We start from the raw sequence: 18228 nt of genomic DNA, 5'->3' as shown, positions 1-18228 counted from the left end.
TTGCAAGGCTTATAGTGATGTGCATTACCGAGAGGGCCCAGAGATACCTCTCCGACAATCAGAGTGACAAATCCTAATCTTGACCTATGCCAACTCAACAAAACACCATCGGAGACACCTGTAGAGCATCTTTATAATCATCCAGTTACATTGTGACGTTTGATAGCACACTAAGTGTTCCTCCGGTATTCAGGAGTTGTATAATCTCATAGTCATAGGAACATGTATAAGTGACGGAGAAAGCAATAGCAATAAACTAAACGATCATAGTGCTAAGCTAACGGATGGGTCAAGTCAATCACATCATTCTCTAATGATGTGATCTCGTTCATCAAATGACAACTCATGTCTATGGCTAGGAAACTTAACCATCTTTGATTAACGAGCTAGTCAAGTAGAGGCATACTAGTGACACTCTGTTTGTCTATGTATTCACACATGTACTAAGTTTCCGGTTAATACAATTCTAGCATGAATAATAAACATTTATCATGATATAAGGAAATATAAATAACAACTTTATTATTGCCTCTAGGGCATATTTCCTTCACATAGTGCTAAGCTAACGGATGGGTCAAGTCAATCACATCATTTTCTAATGATGTGATCCCGTTCATCAAATGACAACTCATGTCTATGGTTAGAAAACTTAACCATCTTTGATTAACGAGCTAGTCAAGTAGAGGCATACTAGTGACACTCTGTTTGTCTATGTATTCTCACATGTACTAAGTTTCCGGTTAATACAATTCTAACATGAATAATAAACATTTATCATGATATAAGGAAATATAAATAAAAACTTTATTATTGTCTTTAGGGCATATTTCCTTCATGATCATCATCATCAGCTTCCTCACTAATTGGTGTAGAATCACTGGAACTGATTTCTGTGATGAACTACTTTCCAATTCGGGAGAAGGTACAATTATCTCATCAAGTTCTACTTTCCTCCCACTCACTTCTTTCGAGAGAAACTCCTTCTTTAGAAAGGATCCATTCTTAGCAACGAATTTCTTGCCTTCGGAACTGTGATAGAAGGTGTACCGAACAGTTTTCTTTGGGTATCCTATGAAGACGCATTTCTCCGATTTGGGTTCGAGCTTATCAGATTGAAACTTTTTCACATAAGCATCACAGCTCCAAATTTTAAGAAATGACAGCTTAGGTTTCTTGCCAAACCACAGTTCATATGGTGTTGTCTCAACGGATTTAGATGATGCCCTATTTAACGTGAATGCAGCCATCTCTAAAGCATAACCCCAAGACAATAGTGGTAAATCGGTAAGAGACATCATAGATCGTATCATATCTAATAAAGTACAGTTACGACATTCGGACACACCATTACGCTGTGATGTTTCAGGTGGCGTGAGTTGCGAAACTATTCCACATTGTTTCAAATGAAGACCAAACTCATAACTCAAATATTCACCTTCACTATCAGATCGTAGAAACTTTATTTTCTTGTTACAATGATTTTCCACTTCACTCTGAAATTCTTTGAACTTTTCAAATGTTTCAGACTTATATTTCATTAAGTAGATATATTCATATCTGCTCAAATCATCTGTGAAGGTCAGAAAATAACAATACCTCCCGCGAGCCTCAACACTCATCGGGCCGCATACATCAGTATGTATTATTTCCAATAAGTCAGTGGCTCGCTCCATTGTCCCAGAGAACGGAGTCTTAGTCATCTTGCCCATGAGGCATGGTTTGCAAGTCTATGGCTATATTATTAACCATGCTCTAACCCGTATGTTTGTAGCATACCAATAGTTTGTCGAACGACCTGTCCATGCTTGCTTTGGGCCAGATATGATTTGGATCAGGAGCAGGCCAACACATTTAAATCTTCATTAGAGGGTGATTAGCGAAAAGACATAATTACCCTCTTAAACTTTTAGAAAGGGAGAGTGCACTGAAGCAGATTTTGTATCAAGTGTTCGTGATGAAATAGCCTTCCAAACAAAACTACCTCCACTCTGCCCTTTTGTCTTTTCTTAAAACCTCAACATGCCTTGTCTGCATAGAGTTACCCTAATTAAACACACACCACATGCAAGCGTGCTGGCTTTCAGTTAACATTCCAACTTTGTGCTATGAGGGATGAAACTAACTCCCTTGTACAGAAACAAGATGTTCCTGTACAACCCTGGTGAAGTTTAGGATGAAATGAGATCAGTCATGCAAACACAAAGTCCTAAGTAAAACATCGCATGACAAGATGTAAATAAGACGTTTAGATGGGTTGAAATTTTACTTTAGAACTAAATATAGGTCTTGGAGGTCAATTTACATTACAGAGATATGTAGGACCATTAGCAGGTTTCTACGTCTGTACTACTACTTCTGATTTGTACTCATGTTGTACTAAATTTACTATTGTGATTGACAAGGCATTAGGCATACATAAAGTTCTGCACTCTCCTTGGTAAATAAGAGTTCCAGCACCAGACAAAATTCAATGCATTGCCCCAGCCAAGAAGTTATAAACAATAAGTAACGAAAACTAGGCCATCTAGTCTCATAGAACTGCATTGAGTTGGCTCATATAAAGAAACGAACTCCCCTTGAGTACGAAAATAGATAAATTAAACTAAGATACTCAGACATGTAACATTATTGATATTATTAAGCTACAGATATAGACAATAGCAGGTGCCTGAAAAAAATGAACAGACAAAATGATGAAACGGCCTTCCAAACGGAACTGGAAAGGAATGAAACGGCCTCAACTCTACATTTGTCTTTTCCTAAAACCTCAACTTGCCTTTTGTCTCCATTGACTTGCACTAGATAAACACACCACATGCAAGAGCACATGCTTCCAGTTAACATTCCAGCTTTGCGCTACGAGGGATGAAACCAACTGCCTAATCTGTCGGCCATAGCATATGCTGGCAGGCAAGGCAGTTTTCAGTCCCTGATACAGAAACCTTGGTGAAGTTTGGGATGAAACGAGACCAGTCATGCAAAACAAGGCTCCAAGTAAACATCACGTGCCAAGATGTAAATAAGATGTTTGGATGGGTAATTTTAGAACTAAATAAATATAGGTACAATTTCAAAGGTCATGGAGATTCAAATCTAAATTTCATAAATTGTGGGTTTGAAACTGAAACATAATTATTTGAACTTGAATCCTTACGATGATAAAATGAAGATGTCTGTGTTTATATGCAAGTGCAAAGAGAACTAGAAAAAAAATCAAATTATTGGGGATGGGTTTATTCGGAAGTTGCAAAAGCAGCACATAAAGAAACCCCAAAAAACTTGATGGAGCAGCTGGAGATGCTTATTGGGTAACTGCTGGAGATGCTCTAAGAATGTTGAAAGTTTCTTTGGAACTTCTTATCCAGATTACCCATTACAATGCAAGATACACCAAGTTGCAAACTGAGTTACCACCGCATATTACACAACGACGTCAATGCATCATGAATCAACTAATCCTTCCTAGACTGAACAAACTTATTGTGCTCTCTTTTATACAAATACGGATCCAGGGCAAATATACACCAACTTTGTATATGATAGCACAAGTAGCTGTAGTACCAACTCCTGCAAATTGTGGCTGCCATGTTTGACACAAAGATTGATGCGGTCTAGTGAAATCAGTGGCTAGGGTGATGGATGTATCATCCTGTAGGGAACACATTATATAATTCTTCAGTTAAACATCCAGCAACCTACAGATTAATCTTCGTGGTCTTCTTCACCCTCAGAATCTGTTTAATAGCAGGTGGCTTATAAGAAATCAATATGCTGATGCGAAAGAAAACAGATTTAACAACGAGAAAATGGGCAAGACAAATAGCTGACCGGATCGAACATCGTCACCAACACGTCCTCTGGATTGGATTTGTTTGACTAGCATTCGGTAAATCAGTACCCACCAATATATGTGAAGGACTAGAAGTGAGAACAGGAGACTGTTGAAAAGATAGTAGTATACGGAGCTGTAAAATTCTTTTTTCTCCTTGTCAAGGATCACAGCTACTTCATAGCTGAAAAAGACACGAGAGCATCAAATCAATCAATAAAACGCGATATAAATGTTAGTGGAGTTAAAAAGTCGGAGTGGCACCAGACACCACAGCAACCTACAAGCTGTAGCAAATGTTTACCTTGTGCTTCTCAGGATCCAGAAAGGGAAAATTATTAGCCGAAGAAGGATCCAAGAAGCCACAAAAAGTAGAAATGCTACAACAGCTAGCCCCTCACAGCTACTATACTTGGCCATCTTTCCGATCTCTAGGAATATATCACTCGCATCATGGACGGCTAAAATGACCGAGCCAGCACGAGATAATCTGTTTAGAAATAGCAATAACATCAAGACCTGGCAATGCTGTGTATCATTACGTATAGAAGGGCAATTACACTCATGTACAAACCTGCAAATGTAGGACATAACAATCAGAACAACAGTTGCCACATGGTGAGACATCGAGACTCCGAAATCCTTGCGTCTTGTTTCCCAGAACAGAAGGGCAAAGATGGAATATGTGTAAAATCCAGCAGCATACATGTATACAGCCTTAAGCTTCAGTCTGGGAGAAAGAAAAGAAAAATTAAGGTTGAAGCCTTTTGGGTAAAAGCAATGCTGCAGTGAAGAATAAAAGAGCTTCTTGTTTCTCTTGCTTACTTCATCTTTTGATCAGGCCAGAGCTGCTCACCAGGCCCTACCCAGAAGTATCTGGTGTTTGTAAACCATGGCTCATTGTATGTTACAGATAATGAAAGGACCTCTGCCGAAAGAAAATAAACAAATTTCCAGGCCGACTCCTTAAATTTATTGATTTTCTTTCTCCTTTCGTCTGTTTCAGCAAGCTTGTCATATCCTTTTCCAAATATAAGTCTTCTTGCTAATATCTGCAAATATAATGAAATGAAAGAACTATAATATACGCATGTAGGGGCGTACTGGAATAGCATGAACGCTACATAATGACCATCCCAGTCGTGATTGCACCATTCTTGCATATGATTTGCTCACGGCATACAGTTTTAATGTGACATGACAGCAAATATAACAAACTGGCAAAAAACTGGTCTGTTCTGGCTTATTTCAGTTCCCCTCTCTTTGCAGTAGACAATTTAGAGTCAAAAATCAAAATAGGACTTACTTTTCATGTCAACATGAGTTACTGCATGTACTACAATGGTGGATGGGCGTAATCATATATTATATTGGTAATAATACATACTGCAACCATGTTAGATAAAAAAATTGAACCACTATTGCATCAGCAATTGCTAAACCACAAATGGATCCACTGATCTCTACTGGAGTCTGGAGGGGGCTCCATTGTTTTCAAAATTTTGTACGCAAGGAAGCCATAAACTGGAAATATAATCAAGTCAGTGCCTCAAGAAATAATCACTCTGCAATTTACATTTGAAGCAACTTGTTAAGTTTGAGCTTAGTTAAGAGGGAAATAGCAGTAAACCTAAGTCAAGATAGATTCAAGAGCAATGCTGCAGCTAAGTTAAATAAGAGAGGATGTTTGAGGTTGGTGGTTGTGGGTCGGGGCGGGTGGTGGTGATGTGGCTGGTCTGGGGTCGACGGTGGTAGGCGATGCCCTGCGACTACGCCAGTGGCACACAGGTGCCGTGGCGTCGTCTCAGCAAGGTTTTCGAGTCGATGAGTCGTTCTGGGGTAGCTACTCTTCAACCCTGCAGTTGCGACTCGTCGACTAGTCGACATGGTGAGTTGACCTTGCAGTTGCGACTGCATCTCGGCCTCGCGTAACCTTTTGAATTTACGCACAACACAGGTGGTGCACGGCGTTGTGCAGTCTCGGTTGTGCGGTGCCCTCGATTGCGTCAACGGTGCAGTGTCATGGCAGTGTCGGGTTTGGTCTGCTAGGCGATGCCCTTTGACTACGCCGGAGGCACACAGGTGCCGTGGCGCCGTCCCGGCCTCACATGACCCTTTGAATGTGCCCCACGACACAGGTGGTGTCGCGGCATTGTGCAGTCTCGGATGTGCGGAGCCTTTTGATTGTGTCGACGGTGCAGTGTAGTGGTTTGCTCTCGGCTGGCCGATGTCATTAGATTACACCCAATGTTCAAGATATCGGTAACTGGTACCATATCGGCAAGGTGCTGAGTAAGGAGTAATCGACGAATCCGCCATTTAACTGAATTTATCGGTAACCCATATATCGGTAGGTTAACTAGAGCCATATCTATATCTACTAGGCTAATAGCAACATGCAATGTACCAAGTGCCTAAATATGCAATCCTAGGCTACATAGCAACACGGAGAAGTGTTGCCTTGATGTTCTGATGATGCTGCAGCCAATCTGGAAGGCCATAGACCTGCACACTGAAAAGTAGGGAGGGAACAGGCCAGTTTTGGGTTAAAAAATGCGTAGCAGGCCAATAATTCGGCCTGACAGCTGATAAAACCAGCTTGTCAGACAAATTAACTGGGCCTACCAGTTAATGGCTCGAATAGCACGTTCTCATATCGGGAAGGGTCCGAATAGCAGTTAACTGACCATATCGGCAGTTCACTGACCGATATTTGGAACAGTGATTACACCGGCAGTGTATCAGGTACTAGTGGGAGAAGATAAGAGAGAAGATTGGAGGGCTAGGATGAGAGGAACACCTGATCTATGCCTATCTCTGTTTCCCCCTTTTGCTGCTTTTTCCTTTCCTTTACTTTCAAATTAAGCCACTGTAATTCCCTAGCCTATATAAGGCCTTGTAACCTGAGAGAGGGGCATCGATCAACTGTATTCAGCCAATTTGGTTTATATCAAATATACAGATACATACACCATATATGCAAAAGTGCTCTAGTTCTTCAGTTCTTATACTTTTTTCCTTGATTTCTTGGTTCAATACACTTTGATTCCCTGTCGATCCCTAGCGGGATCTGACACGGTGCTCATTGTTGTGCTTTCCCTCTTTGTTCTCCCTTGCTATGTGTGCTGTCGGTACGTGTTATTTTTTGCTCAATCTCTTCTCCCCTGTGGCCCCTGTTCACTTGGACCCTATCTTGCGATGGGCTGCAAAACCTTGTTGTGGGGCAATGAATTAAGGTGGGGAAATACCCCCCCCCCCCTGGTTGAAAATTCCAAAAAGTAAGAGAGGATGATATTTCCCAATGTTAATCCCTATTAGCTTCCAGTACATGTTCTATGATTTTCTAGATAAATTTGGATAGTAGCATGTCCCTCCTCACATTCGATTCACTAGCAATATAGCACAACAAATTTTACTCACATGCCATTTAACCAATAATATTAGTAGAACCCAAAGAATCACACACTTCACAGTATGAAGACGTTTAAAAGTACCGCCGTAAACAAGAGGGAAAACAAGTGGCATCTAAAAACGTGTCCATGGTTTGATTATTTTGTTACAGCGAATGTAACTTTCCAAAAAGCAGTCACGATGACCACAGCTTTATCGAGCCGAATCCAGCACAATCTCAATCAAAATGCAGTACATTATTGCTATGGTGCTGTATTTTCTAGCTTCTATTTGTCTTTCTATCTGTTGATTGACAATTCGATCCATAATTACAGAGGCTCACATCAGTACACAAATTGACATGTCAGGGCATGCACAGTTACATCAGTTTTATGAGAAAACTGATCCATGGAAAAGACTGTACTGAAGCAAGAAACTCAAGGGGGAATGCTTATCCAGCAACTAACTGCAGCTTGGCACGGGCATTCCGGATCCGATGAACCACTAAAACCCGAAGAGGGGAGCAGCCAGGCAGTTTACCTCAAAGACGAACCGGTCGAGGAGGAAGCGCAGGGCGGGAAAGAAGGCGACGAGGATGGGGAGAACGGCGTAGTCGCCGTACGCCGGGTAGGCCTCCGCCTCCCAGTCCACGGGCGTCGAGGACGACAAGGATCTCGTGAAGAGCTCCACGAGCGCCGCCATTGCGGGCGGGAGATCCAAATCCAAGAACCTAGCCCCCAGCTGGTTTCTTGGATCCGAGCACGGAAAGCGGACGCGCCGCCGATCCGAGAAGCCCACGGGCGCTCCCGAGCCGGGGAGGAGGATGGACGAGTCAACACGAAGCTGCCGCGGGGTGGAGATTTGGTATGGGTGGAGCTGAGCAAGTAGTCCTCCTAAATCTTGTGCCTTGGTGGTAACGGATTGCTGCTGGGAACGGGAGCGGATGCACTGGCGCCCTTTTCTGCGGGGGATTGGAGAATCCACTGGGGCTGGGGTTGGGTTGGGTTGGGCTGGGTGGGGAGATGAGATCTGAGCGTCAGCTTTATAATTTAGTAGCGGCGTTATTGGTTACGGAGAAGCAACCAGGCGGCGGGATCCCGTCTGCGACGGGAAAAGAAAGGGTACAAATCCCCTTTGTCTCCGGTCGACTGGTCCGCGCTGGGCGTGTCTCCACGTGACCCCGATCGAGGGCATATCGGTACGGCTGGCTGGCTGGATTTCGTTGTCGCCCAAACTCGTCAAAATTTAGAGCTTTTCTTGGGACTTAAATTTTTTGAGCGCTGGCACATGGTGCTTCTCTGTGTGCCCGTGTCGCAGAATTTAAATCCGGGATTCTGTAAGCACGTCGTATTTTTTGCAACCAAGTCTGTCACTTTCGTCCGCCCATATGTGGATTGATGAAGATTGATCTCGTTTTTTATGTTAATTGTAAAATGGACGCTTTTGTCAACTCACCGAGTGTTTTCGTGGCCAAAAAGAAAGAAAGCTCACTCCATGCCTTGTTAGTTTTATAAAAAGGAAAAGTTATTTTCGGTATGCTCTCCTGGTTTTTTTAACACAATACAGACGCGGAAGCTTATATATACGCGCATACACCCATTCCTATGAACATACACCCTACCTCATGAGCATCTCCGAAAGATCGAGCCGATATATCACTTGAGATTGATGAAGTCACCAAAGACAACTCGTAGTCGATGAGAACGTCTTCTCCCATTAAATGCACATCATCGAAAGTCCTAAAATAAATTTAGAAATAAATACGAGAACCAAAACTTTAATCTTGATGAACTGAGATATTACTATCCACCTAACCATGCAACCACCGGCTGGTTTGTGTTATGCTCACATTGTTGGAATGTACAATATCATCACAATGGTTGTGGGGTTGGTCCAATCAAGTAATTAAAAAATTAAATAAGAAATTAATTAAAGAATTACTCCTGCAATATTAATCGCCCATGTAGTTAATATCGTGATAACTGATGTATAATAGGAAGACAGCAGCCGTGCCATTAACCACGGCAGTTAATCACGGCAAATTGAACACGAGACGTGCGCTGGGTCGCCGGATGTGAGCTCCACTCCATGCACGGCGTACAAGGCGCATGTTGTGGTCTACGAATTTGGAATAATTTTTTTTTATGATGTTCATTATACTAGCATGCTTGAAGATGCATAGGTTAGAAGTTTTCTTAAAAAATTAAGCTGCGGCCCTGAGAGATTTTTAACGCGCCTGGTTGACTAATAGGTACTACTACTTCCTTTTTTTTTTTGAAGTACGGCCCTTAACGACATTTATTCATTCCTCCATCGTACATAGTCTGAGTGCATCTCGTCACTCAGAAATTCAGGGATACAACTGAAAGTTACATCGCCCATGCCTAAAAGCAGAGCATGCCGAGCTAATTTGTGAGCGAGAGCATTGGCTTCTCTACTAATATGATACAACTCGAATCCCTGGAAATATGAGAGATAGACCTTCATCTCTCTGATAATGAGACCCACATCAGACATGTCTCTTCTATTCTTCCACTCATTGGCAAAGACTTGACAGTCTGTTTCAACTTGAACGTTGGTCCATCCTTGCTCCATCGCAAACACCATCGTGTCCCGGCACGCCAAAGCTTCCCCTATCAGCGGAGAGGTAGTCCCTGGGTAGTTTCTAAATCTGGCTGCAAGGAAGGATCCCTGATCATCTCGTGCTATCATCGATCCACCTGCCTCACCCCTGGCCACTTCAACCGCTGTGTCTGTATTCAGCTTGACAACTCCTTCAGTAGGTGGCCGCCACACAGCCCGCTTGGGTACTGCTAATGCATCATTTTCCTTGCCTAGAACATCAAGGGATCTGATCATCTCCTGAACCAATTCCATTGAACGCATGGGTTGGTATTGCACCTCGCCATGTGTGTATTTGTTTCTACTATTCCATCCTGCCCACATCACTGTTATTGCAATTGCTGCTTTGTCTCTGGACAAAAACTGAGGATCAAGCAAGTCTCTCGTCCAAGTTCCCGGGAACAGCCGCGGTAATGTGATACCAAAAAAATTCTCTGCCTCTGCCCAGTATGTTGTAGCATGAACACACTGCACCAAAGCATGTAACAGCGTTTCCTCCGCGTGCCCGCACAATAAGCATATAGCATCTTCATTCACATGCCTCCTCTGTAATTCTGCGTTGGCTGGTAGAAAGCCTTTCAGAACCCGCCACCAGAAAACACGTATTTTAGATTGCACTCTGAGCTTCCATAACGATCTCCAACTCTCTTCACCGCCCGATGAGCTGCCCGGAACACCCTGAGAATTTTGTTGTCGTTCCTTAAGTTCTCGATATGCTGAGCGAACCGTAAACGCTCCTGATCTATCCCAGGCCCACGCCCAATAATCCCCTTGTGTTGACCTCGGTCTTGGGAGATTAAGTATCGCGTCCGCGTCTGGTGCTAAGAACAAGATCCGCACCAGCCCAGAATTCCAATTACATGTATGCTCATCTATGAGATCCGCCACCAGCTGGACAGGTTCGTCTGATAACCTGCAAATAGGTTTCATAGTCTTCGTGCCACTTATCCACTGATCATGCCAAATTTCTGTAGATCTTCCATCCACCACCCGCCGAACCAGACCTTGTTTAAGGGCCTCTCTCCCCTGTATGATGGCTCGCCAGGTGGTAGATGAGTTTGCCGGGCACCCAACTTGTAAAAAATCTCCTTCCGGGTAGTATCTCCCTTTAAGAACCCTGGCACAAAGGCTATCTGGATTAACCAGCAGCCTCCAAGGTTGTTTAGCAAGCATTGCATCATTGAACAACTCTAGGTTTCTGAAACCTAGTCCTCCCTTAGACTTCGGTGTAGCCATCTTCGACCAAGATTGCCAGTGCATTTTTTTCTTATCGAGTGACCCAGCCCACCAATACTTAGACATGACTGTCGTGACTTTTTTGTATAAGCCTTTAGTGAGCTTGAAACAACTCATAGGAAAGGCTGGTAATGCTTGGACCACTGCTTTAAGATGCACTTCTCTTCCTGCACAAGATGCATTTCTATAACTCCATCCTTGTACCCTTGATCTGGCTGATTTTGAAAGTGCAACTATCCCTAGATGGTTTTGGTAATTCCTAACAACATATAGCTCATTGAACTAATGCTATTCCAAGATTAATATTTCAGAAAAAGCTCAATGAATGGCATGGCATGGCATGGATGAGGAAAGTGGACCCCTCAAAATACTAAGGACGAAAAGATTGGCTCAAGCTCAAAGCTCAAGACTCTACATTTTATATTTTAGTGATCCAAGATCACATTGAGTCTATAGGAAAAGTCAATGCTATCAAGGAGGGATCACGGGTAGAAACTTGCGAGTACGCCACAGGTAGATGGGATCGCCCGTGCGCCGCCGCCTCTCCACTCGAACCCTAGAAAAACGGTTCGGGGATTTTCATAACAGAATTTTTAGCAGAAATGAGACTAGTGGCATGGAATTGCGGGGAATACTACCTCCGTTCCGGTTTACGAGCATTCTCCTATTTTGGGTCAAACTTTGATCATCTACAAAACTAACAAAATATAAATTATATGATACGGAAATTATATTATTGGATTTGTATTTAAAAAGGATTTCTCACAGTATAATTTTTATGAAATATAGTTTGAACTTTATTAGTTAAATTTATAGTCAAATTTTAGCCCAAAATAAGAGGGGGTCTAATAAACCCGGACGAAGGTGGTATCACGATAGAAGATTTACATTATGAGATTTAATTCTTATTATAATTGCAACGCCGTGGTTCTTCCCACTAGGATACACGTCTAGCCGCCCTCCCTCCCTTGCCGCACCCGCGTGGCGGCGGGGAGGGATCCCCAGATCTCGGCCGCCGGTCCTCCTCCTCCCTCCTCACCCTTCCTCGCTACCGCCAGGGGGCGCGGCCGAGCTAAGCTCGATTGGAGCCGGCGGCGACGGGGATGTGGCGTCCTCTCGCGGGTGCGGGGCGACGCGGGTCGGCCTTCCCATGGCAGGGCGTGATGCGGGTGTTTGGTGTCGCGGCGCGGTGGCTCCCTAGTTCGACGACGGCACTCTGGTGCGACGGTGGCGGGCTGGTGGCTGCTGCGTGTCGGGCAGCATGGCGGACGGGGCGTGCCTGGGTGCGGCGACGGGGTCGGTCGTCAGGCGGCGCGGGCTGCGGCGGCCAGGGCCGGTAGCGTCTGCCTGCTGCGCAGCGGCGGCGGTGTTACTGGCGGCGGCGGTGCTCTGCCCGTGGTTGGCCTTGCGGGTGCTGACCGGGGGAGGGGCTGAGTGGGTAGTGTGGCTGCGGTGTTGCATCTGTCGAGGCCATGCTCGCAGTGCAGGGTAGAGGTTGCACCTTCCCTTCTTCTGGACCAGAACCAGCGGCGTGCGGGGCTGGGCGGGCAACGGTGATGCACCGGTGATGGCCACACGCATGGAGGCGGAGGCTTTTGGTCTAGGTTTGTGCTCGAGTAGACCAGATCTGGACCCGAGGCAGATCGGGGTGAGCCCTAGGTGGGTGAGGATGGGCTCGGTCTGGGTTGCGCCCGTGGGCGTTTCTCGCGGGTATGGGGCTTGATGGTGGTGGTCGTGTCACCGTTGCACCGGTATGCGGATCAGCGCCGGTGGCCACGAACATGGCATCATGTGAGCCCGCCTGGCCAAGAGGTCGGGGCTGGCTCGCCCCCAGTCCATCGGTTATTGGTTGGGGACGCAGTTGTGGGTGCCTCCTACGGTGGAGACACCTACCCAGACTCAGGGACTGATGTCGGGCTAGGAATAGATGGAATGTCGTCGCTCTTCCTACTGTGGCTGAGTGCGTTGTGATGTGTGTGGTGTATGGTGTCCCGCGTCAGGGATGCCCGGGCGGCGGCCCCGAATGGAGGTCCACATGTTTGCTCTTCGGCGGGCATCATTGCGATGGTGGTGGCTCTCCTCTCGGGTTGTGTGGGCAATGGGAGGGGTTACGACGGGTTGCCCGGGCGTGCCTTCTCTCTTGGAGGGGTGGTGCCCTGATCTTGATCTGGGAATCTGACATCGCCGTGCTCATCTTGGCGGTCTCGTGGTGAGGGCTGAGTTGCCGAGCGAAATCTCGTGCCTTGGTGCCGATGACGGTGACACCCATGGGTGCCGCACTCTTCTTGAAGACGTCATCGTGGTTCTTCTCTCCGTGCCAGAGCTTCGGGTGAAGACCTTTGTCCGTTGTGGACTCGGCAATGGCGACGCTCGGCGCCGTTCTCCCTCTTGAGGGCGTTGTCGTGGAGCTTAGGTGGTCTAGGTTGTAGCGTGGCGGGGTGTTTAGATCTTCCTGTACTCTTTGTTGGTAGCATAGTCGCGTGCTTCTACATGTTACAACCTATCTTGGGATCGGATTTGTAAGAGGGCGACCTCACCACCTTGTATCGTTCGGCCGTGGTTTATCATCGGTTGGTGCTTTATATATAAAGTAGGGCGAAAGCCTATTTCTAGGATACACATCTAGCATAAAATACATCCAGCAAAAGGAAGTCCTCTCCTCCAGCACCCCAATACCGAGCTCCGGCCGCGGTGGCCTCCAGCCCTAGTCATTGCCTACTCTGGGCCCAGATATGTCTCCAACGTATCTATAATTTTTTATTGTTCCATGCTATTATATTATCTGTTTTGAATGTTAATGGGCTTATTTATACACTTTTACATTATTCTTGGGAATAACCTACTAACCCAAGGCCCAGTGCAAATAGCTGTTTTTTTTGCCTATTTTAGTGTTTCGCAGAAAAGGAATATCAAACGGAATCCAAATGGAATAAAACCTTCGGGAGAGTTATTTTTGGAACAAACGTGATCCAAGGAACTTGGAGTGGACGTCAAGCAACCAACAAGGAGTCCACGAGGCAGGGGGCGCGCCTACCCCCTGGGCGCGCCCTCCCCCCTCGTGGGCCCCTCGTGGCTCCACCGACCTACTTCTTCCACCTATATATATTCATATACCCCAAAAACATCTAGGAGCACCACGAAACCCTATTTACACCGCCGCAACCTTTTGTACCCAAGAGATCCCATCTTGGGGCCTTTTCCGGAGCTCCGCCAGAGGGGGAATCGATCACGGAGGGCCTCTACATCAACTCCATGGCCCCTCCGATGATGTGTGAGTAGTTTACCTCGGACCTTCGGGTCCAAAGTTATTAGCTAGATGGCTTCTTCTCTCTCTTTGGATCTCAATACAATGTTCTCCTCGATCTTCTTGGAGATCTATTTGATGTAACTCTTTTTGCGGTGTGTTTGTCAAGATCCGATGAATTGTGGGTTTATGATCAAGTTTATCTATGGACAATATTTGATTCTTCTCTGAAATCTTTTATGTAGGATTGGTTATCTTTGCAAGTCTCTTCAAATTATCAGTTTGGTTTGGCCTACTAGATTGATCTTTCTTGCAATAGAAGAAGTGCTTAGCTTTGGGTTCAATCTTGCGGTGTCCTTTCCCAGTGACAGCAGGGGCAACAAGGCACGTATTGTATTGTTGCCATCGAGGATAAAAAATATGGGGTTTATATCATATTGCTTGAGTTTATCCCTCTACATCATGTCATCTTGCCTAATGCATTACTCTGTTCTTATGAACTTAATACTCTAGATGCATGCTGGATAGCGGTCGATGTGTGGAGTAATAGTAGTAGATGCAGAATCGTTTCGGTATACTTGTCGCGGACATGATGCCTATATACATGATCATGCCTAGATATTCTCATAATTATGCACTTTTCTATCAATTGCTCAACAGTAATTTGTTCACCCACTTTAATACTTATGCTATCTCGAGAGAAGCCACTAGTGAAACCTATAGCCCCCGGGTCTATCTTTTATCATAGAAGTTTCCCATCTATTTTATTTTGCAATCTTTACTTTCAATCTATATCATAAAAATATCAAAAATATTTATCTTATTATTATTATCTCTATCAGATCTCACTCTCGTAAGTGACCGTGAAGGGACTGACAACCCCTTTATCGCGTTGGTTGCGAGGTTCTTATTTGTTTGTGTAGGTACGAGGGACTTGCGTGTAGTCTCCTACTGAATTGATACCTTGGTTCTAAAAAACCGAGGGAAATACTTACGCTACTTTGCTGCATCACCCTTTCCTTTTCAAGGGAAAACCAACACAGTGCTCAAGAGGTAGCAAGAAGGATTTCTGGTGCCGTTGCCAGGGAGATCTACCACAAGTCAAGCATAACAAGTACACATCACAAACTCGTATCCCTCGCATTACATTATTTGGCATTTGCCCCTCATTTTCCTCTCCCCCACTTCACCCTTACCGTTTTATTCGCCCTCTCTTTCCGTCCTCCTCTCTTTTTGTTCGTCTCTTTTTCGCTTTCTCCTTGTGTGCATGTGTGTTGGATTGTTTGTCACGATGGCTCAAGATAATACTAAATTGTGTGACTTTTCCAATACCAACAATAATGATTTTATTAGCACTCCGATTGATCCTATTACCGATGCTGAATCTTGTGAAATTAATGCCGCTTTGCCGAATCTTGTCATGAAAGATCCGTTTTCCGGCCTTCCTAGTGAAGATGTCGCTACCCATCTGAATAGCTTTGTTGATTTGTGTGATATGCAAAAGAAGAAAGATGTGGATAATGATATCGTTAAATTGAAGCTATTTCCGTTTTCACTTAGAGATCGTGCTAGAACTTGGTTTTCTTCTTTGCCTAAAAATAGTATTGATTCATGGAATAAGTGCAAAGATGCTTTTATCTCTAAGTATTTTCCTCCCGCTAAGATCATCTTTCTTACAAACAATATTATGAATTTTAAGCAACTTGATCATGAATATGTTGCACAAGCATGGGAGAGGATGAAATTAATGATACGTAATTGCCCCACACATGGTTTGAATCTTTGGATGATTATACAAAAAATTTATGCCGGATTGAATTTTGCTTCTAGAAATCTTCTAGATTCGGCCGCGGGAGGCACTTTTATGGAAATCACCTTAGGAGAAGCTACTAAACTCTTAGATAATATTATGGTTAATTATTCTCAATGGCACACTGAAAAATCTACTAGTAAAAAGGTGCATGCTATAGAAGAAATCAATGTTTTGAGTGGAAAGATGGATGAACGTATGAAATTGTTTGCTAATAAGAGTGTTTCTTCTGATCCTAATGATATGCCTTTGTCTACTTTGATTGAGAATAATAATGAATCTATGGATGTGAATTTTGTTGGTAGGAACAATTTTGGTAATAATGCGTATAGAGGTAATTTTAATCCTAGGCCGTTTCCTAGTAATTCCTCTAATAATTATGGTAATTCCTACAACAATTCTTATGGAAATTATAATAAGATGCCCTATGATTTTGAATCTAATATTAAAGAATTTATTAGTTTGCAAAAGAGTTTCAATGCTTTGATTAAGCGAAGAAAAATTGTCTAAGATTGATGAGTTGGCTAGGAACGTGGATAGAATTTCTCTTGATGTTGATTCTTTGAAACTTAGATCTATTCCACCTAAGCATGATATCAACGAGTCTCTCAAAGCTATGAGAATTTCCATTGATGAGTGCAAAGAAAGAACCGCTAGGATTCGTGCTAAAAAGGATTTCTTTGTGAAAGCGTGTTCTTCTAGTTTCGATGATAATAAGGATGAAGATCTAAAAGTGATTGATATGTCCCTTATTAAATCTTTGTTTTGCAATATGAATTTTGATAATGATGGGACTCGAGATGAGTCAACTTTAGTTAAAAGGCATCCCAATGATTCGGAGTTTTTACATCTTGATGCAAAAATTGGTAAAAGTGGGATTGATGAGGTCAAAACTTTACATAGCAATGAACCCACTATTTTGGATTTCAAGGAATTTAATTATGATAATTGTTCTTTAATAGATTGTATTTCCTTGTTGCAATCCGTGCTAAATTCTCCGCATGCTTATAGTCAAAATAAAGCTTTTACTAAACATATCGTTGATGCTTTAATGTAATCTTATGAAGAAAAGCTTGAATTGGAAGTTTCTATCCCTAGAAAACTTTATGATGAGTGGGAACCTACAATTAAAATTAAAGATCATGAATACTATGCTTTATGTGACTTGGGTGCTACCATTTCCGTGATTCCAAAAAATTTGTGTGACGTGTTAGGTTTCCGTGAATTTGATGATTGTTCTTTGAACTTGCACCTTGCGGATTCCACTATTAAAAAACCTATGGGAAGAATTAATGATGTTCTTATTGTTGCAAATATAAGTTATATGCCCATAGATTTCATTGTTCTTGATATTGATTACAATCCTACATGTCCTATTATTCTTGGTAGACCTTTCCTTAGAACGATTGGTGCAATTATTGATATGAAAGAAGGAGATATTAGATTTCAATTTCTGTTAAGGAAAGGCATGGAACACTTCCCTAGAAAGAAAATTAAATTACCTTATGAATCTATTATGAGAGACACTTATGGATTGCATACCAAAGATGACAATACCTAGATCTATTTTTGCTTTTATGCCTAGCTAGGGGCGTTAAACGATAGCGCTTGTTGGGAGGCAACCCATTTTTATTTTTGTTCCTTGCTTTTTGATTCGGTTTAGTAATAAATAATTCATCTAGCCTCTGTTTAGATGTGGTTTTATGCTTTTAATTAGTGTTTGTGTCAAGTAGAACCTTTGGGAAGACTTGGGGAAAGTCTTTGCGATCTTGCTGTAAAAAACAAAAACTTTAGCGCTGACGAGATTTGATACCATTTTTTACTGGAGAGTGTGATTAAGTTGATTATTTTTGAAGATGACTAATAGATAAATTCCTAAAGTCCAGCAATTTATTTTAGAATTTTTTGGGTTACATAAGTATTCCAAACCTACAGATTACTACAGACTGTTCTGTTTTTGACAGATTCTGTTTTTCGCGTGTTGTTTGCTTATTTTGATGAATCTATGGATAGTATCAGAGGTTATGGACCATAGAGAAGTTGGAATACAGTAGGTCTAACACCAATATAAATAAAGAATGAGTTCATTACAGTACC

General features: G+C 43.2%; 1 protein-coding gene across 1 annotated transcript; it reads right to left on the bottom strand.

Moving 5' to 3' along the window:
- Positions 1–3327: 3327 nt before the first annotated feature.
- On the bottom strand, positions 3328–8249 carry LOC125509172 (ASC1-like protein 1). The gene is made up of 6 exons (XM_048674080.2): positions 7760–8249; positions 4655–4881; positions 4404–4559; positions 4134–4319; positions 3829–4013; positions 3328–3734 (listed from the first exon to the last, which is right to left on the bottom strand). The coding sequence occupies exons 1-6, from the start codon at positions 7919–7921 to the stop codon at positions 3703–3705; spliced, it is 948 nt and encodes a 315-aa protein (XP_048530037.1). The 5' UTR covers positions 7922–8249; the 3' UTR covers positions 3328–3702.
- Positions 8250–18228: the final 9979 nt, after the last annotated feature.

This window comes from Triticum urartu, chromosome 5A (genome assembly GCF_056163025.1).
Source record: "Triticum urartu cultivar PI428250 chromosome 5A, HENAU_Tu73, whole genome shotgun sequence".
Classification (NCBI taxonomy): Eukaryota; Viridiplantae; Streptophyta; class Magnoliopsida; order Poales; family Poaceae; genus Triticum; species Triticum urartu.
This window is presented reverse-complemented; position numbering and strand designations above follow the sequence as displayed.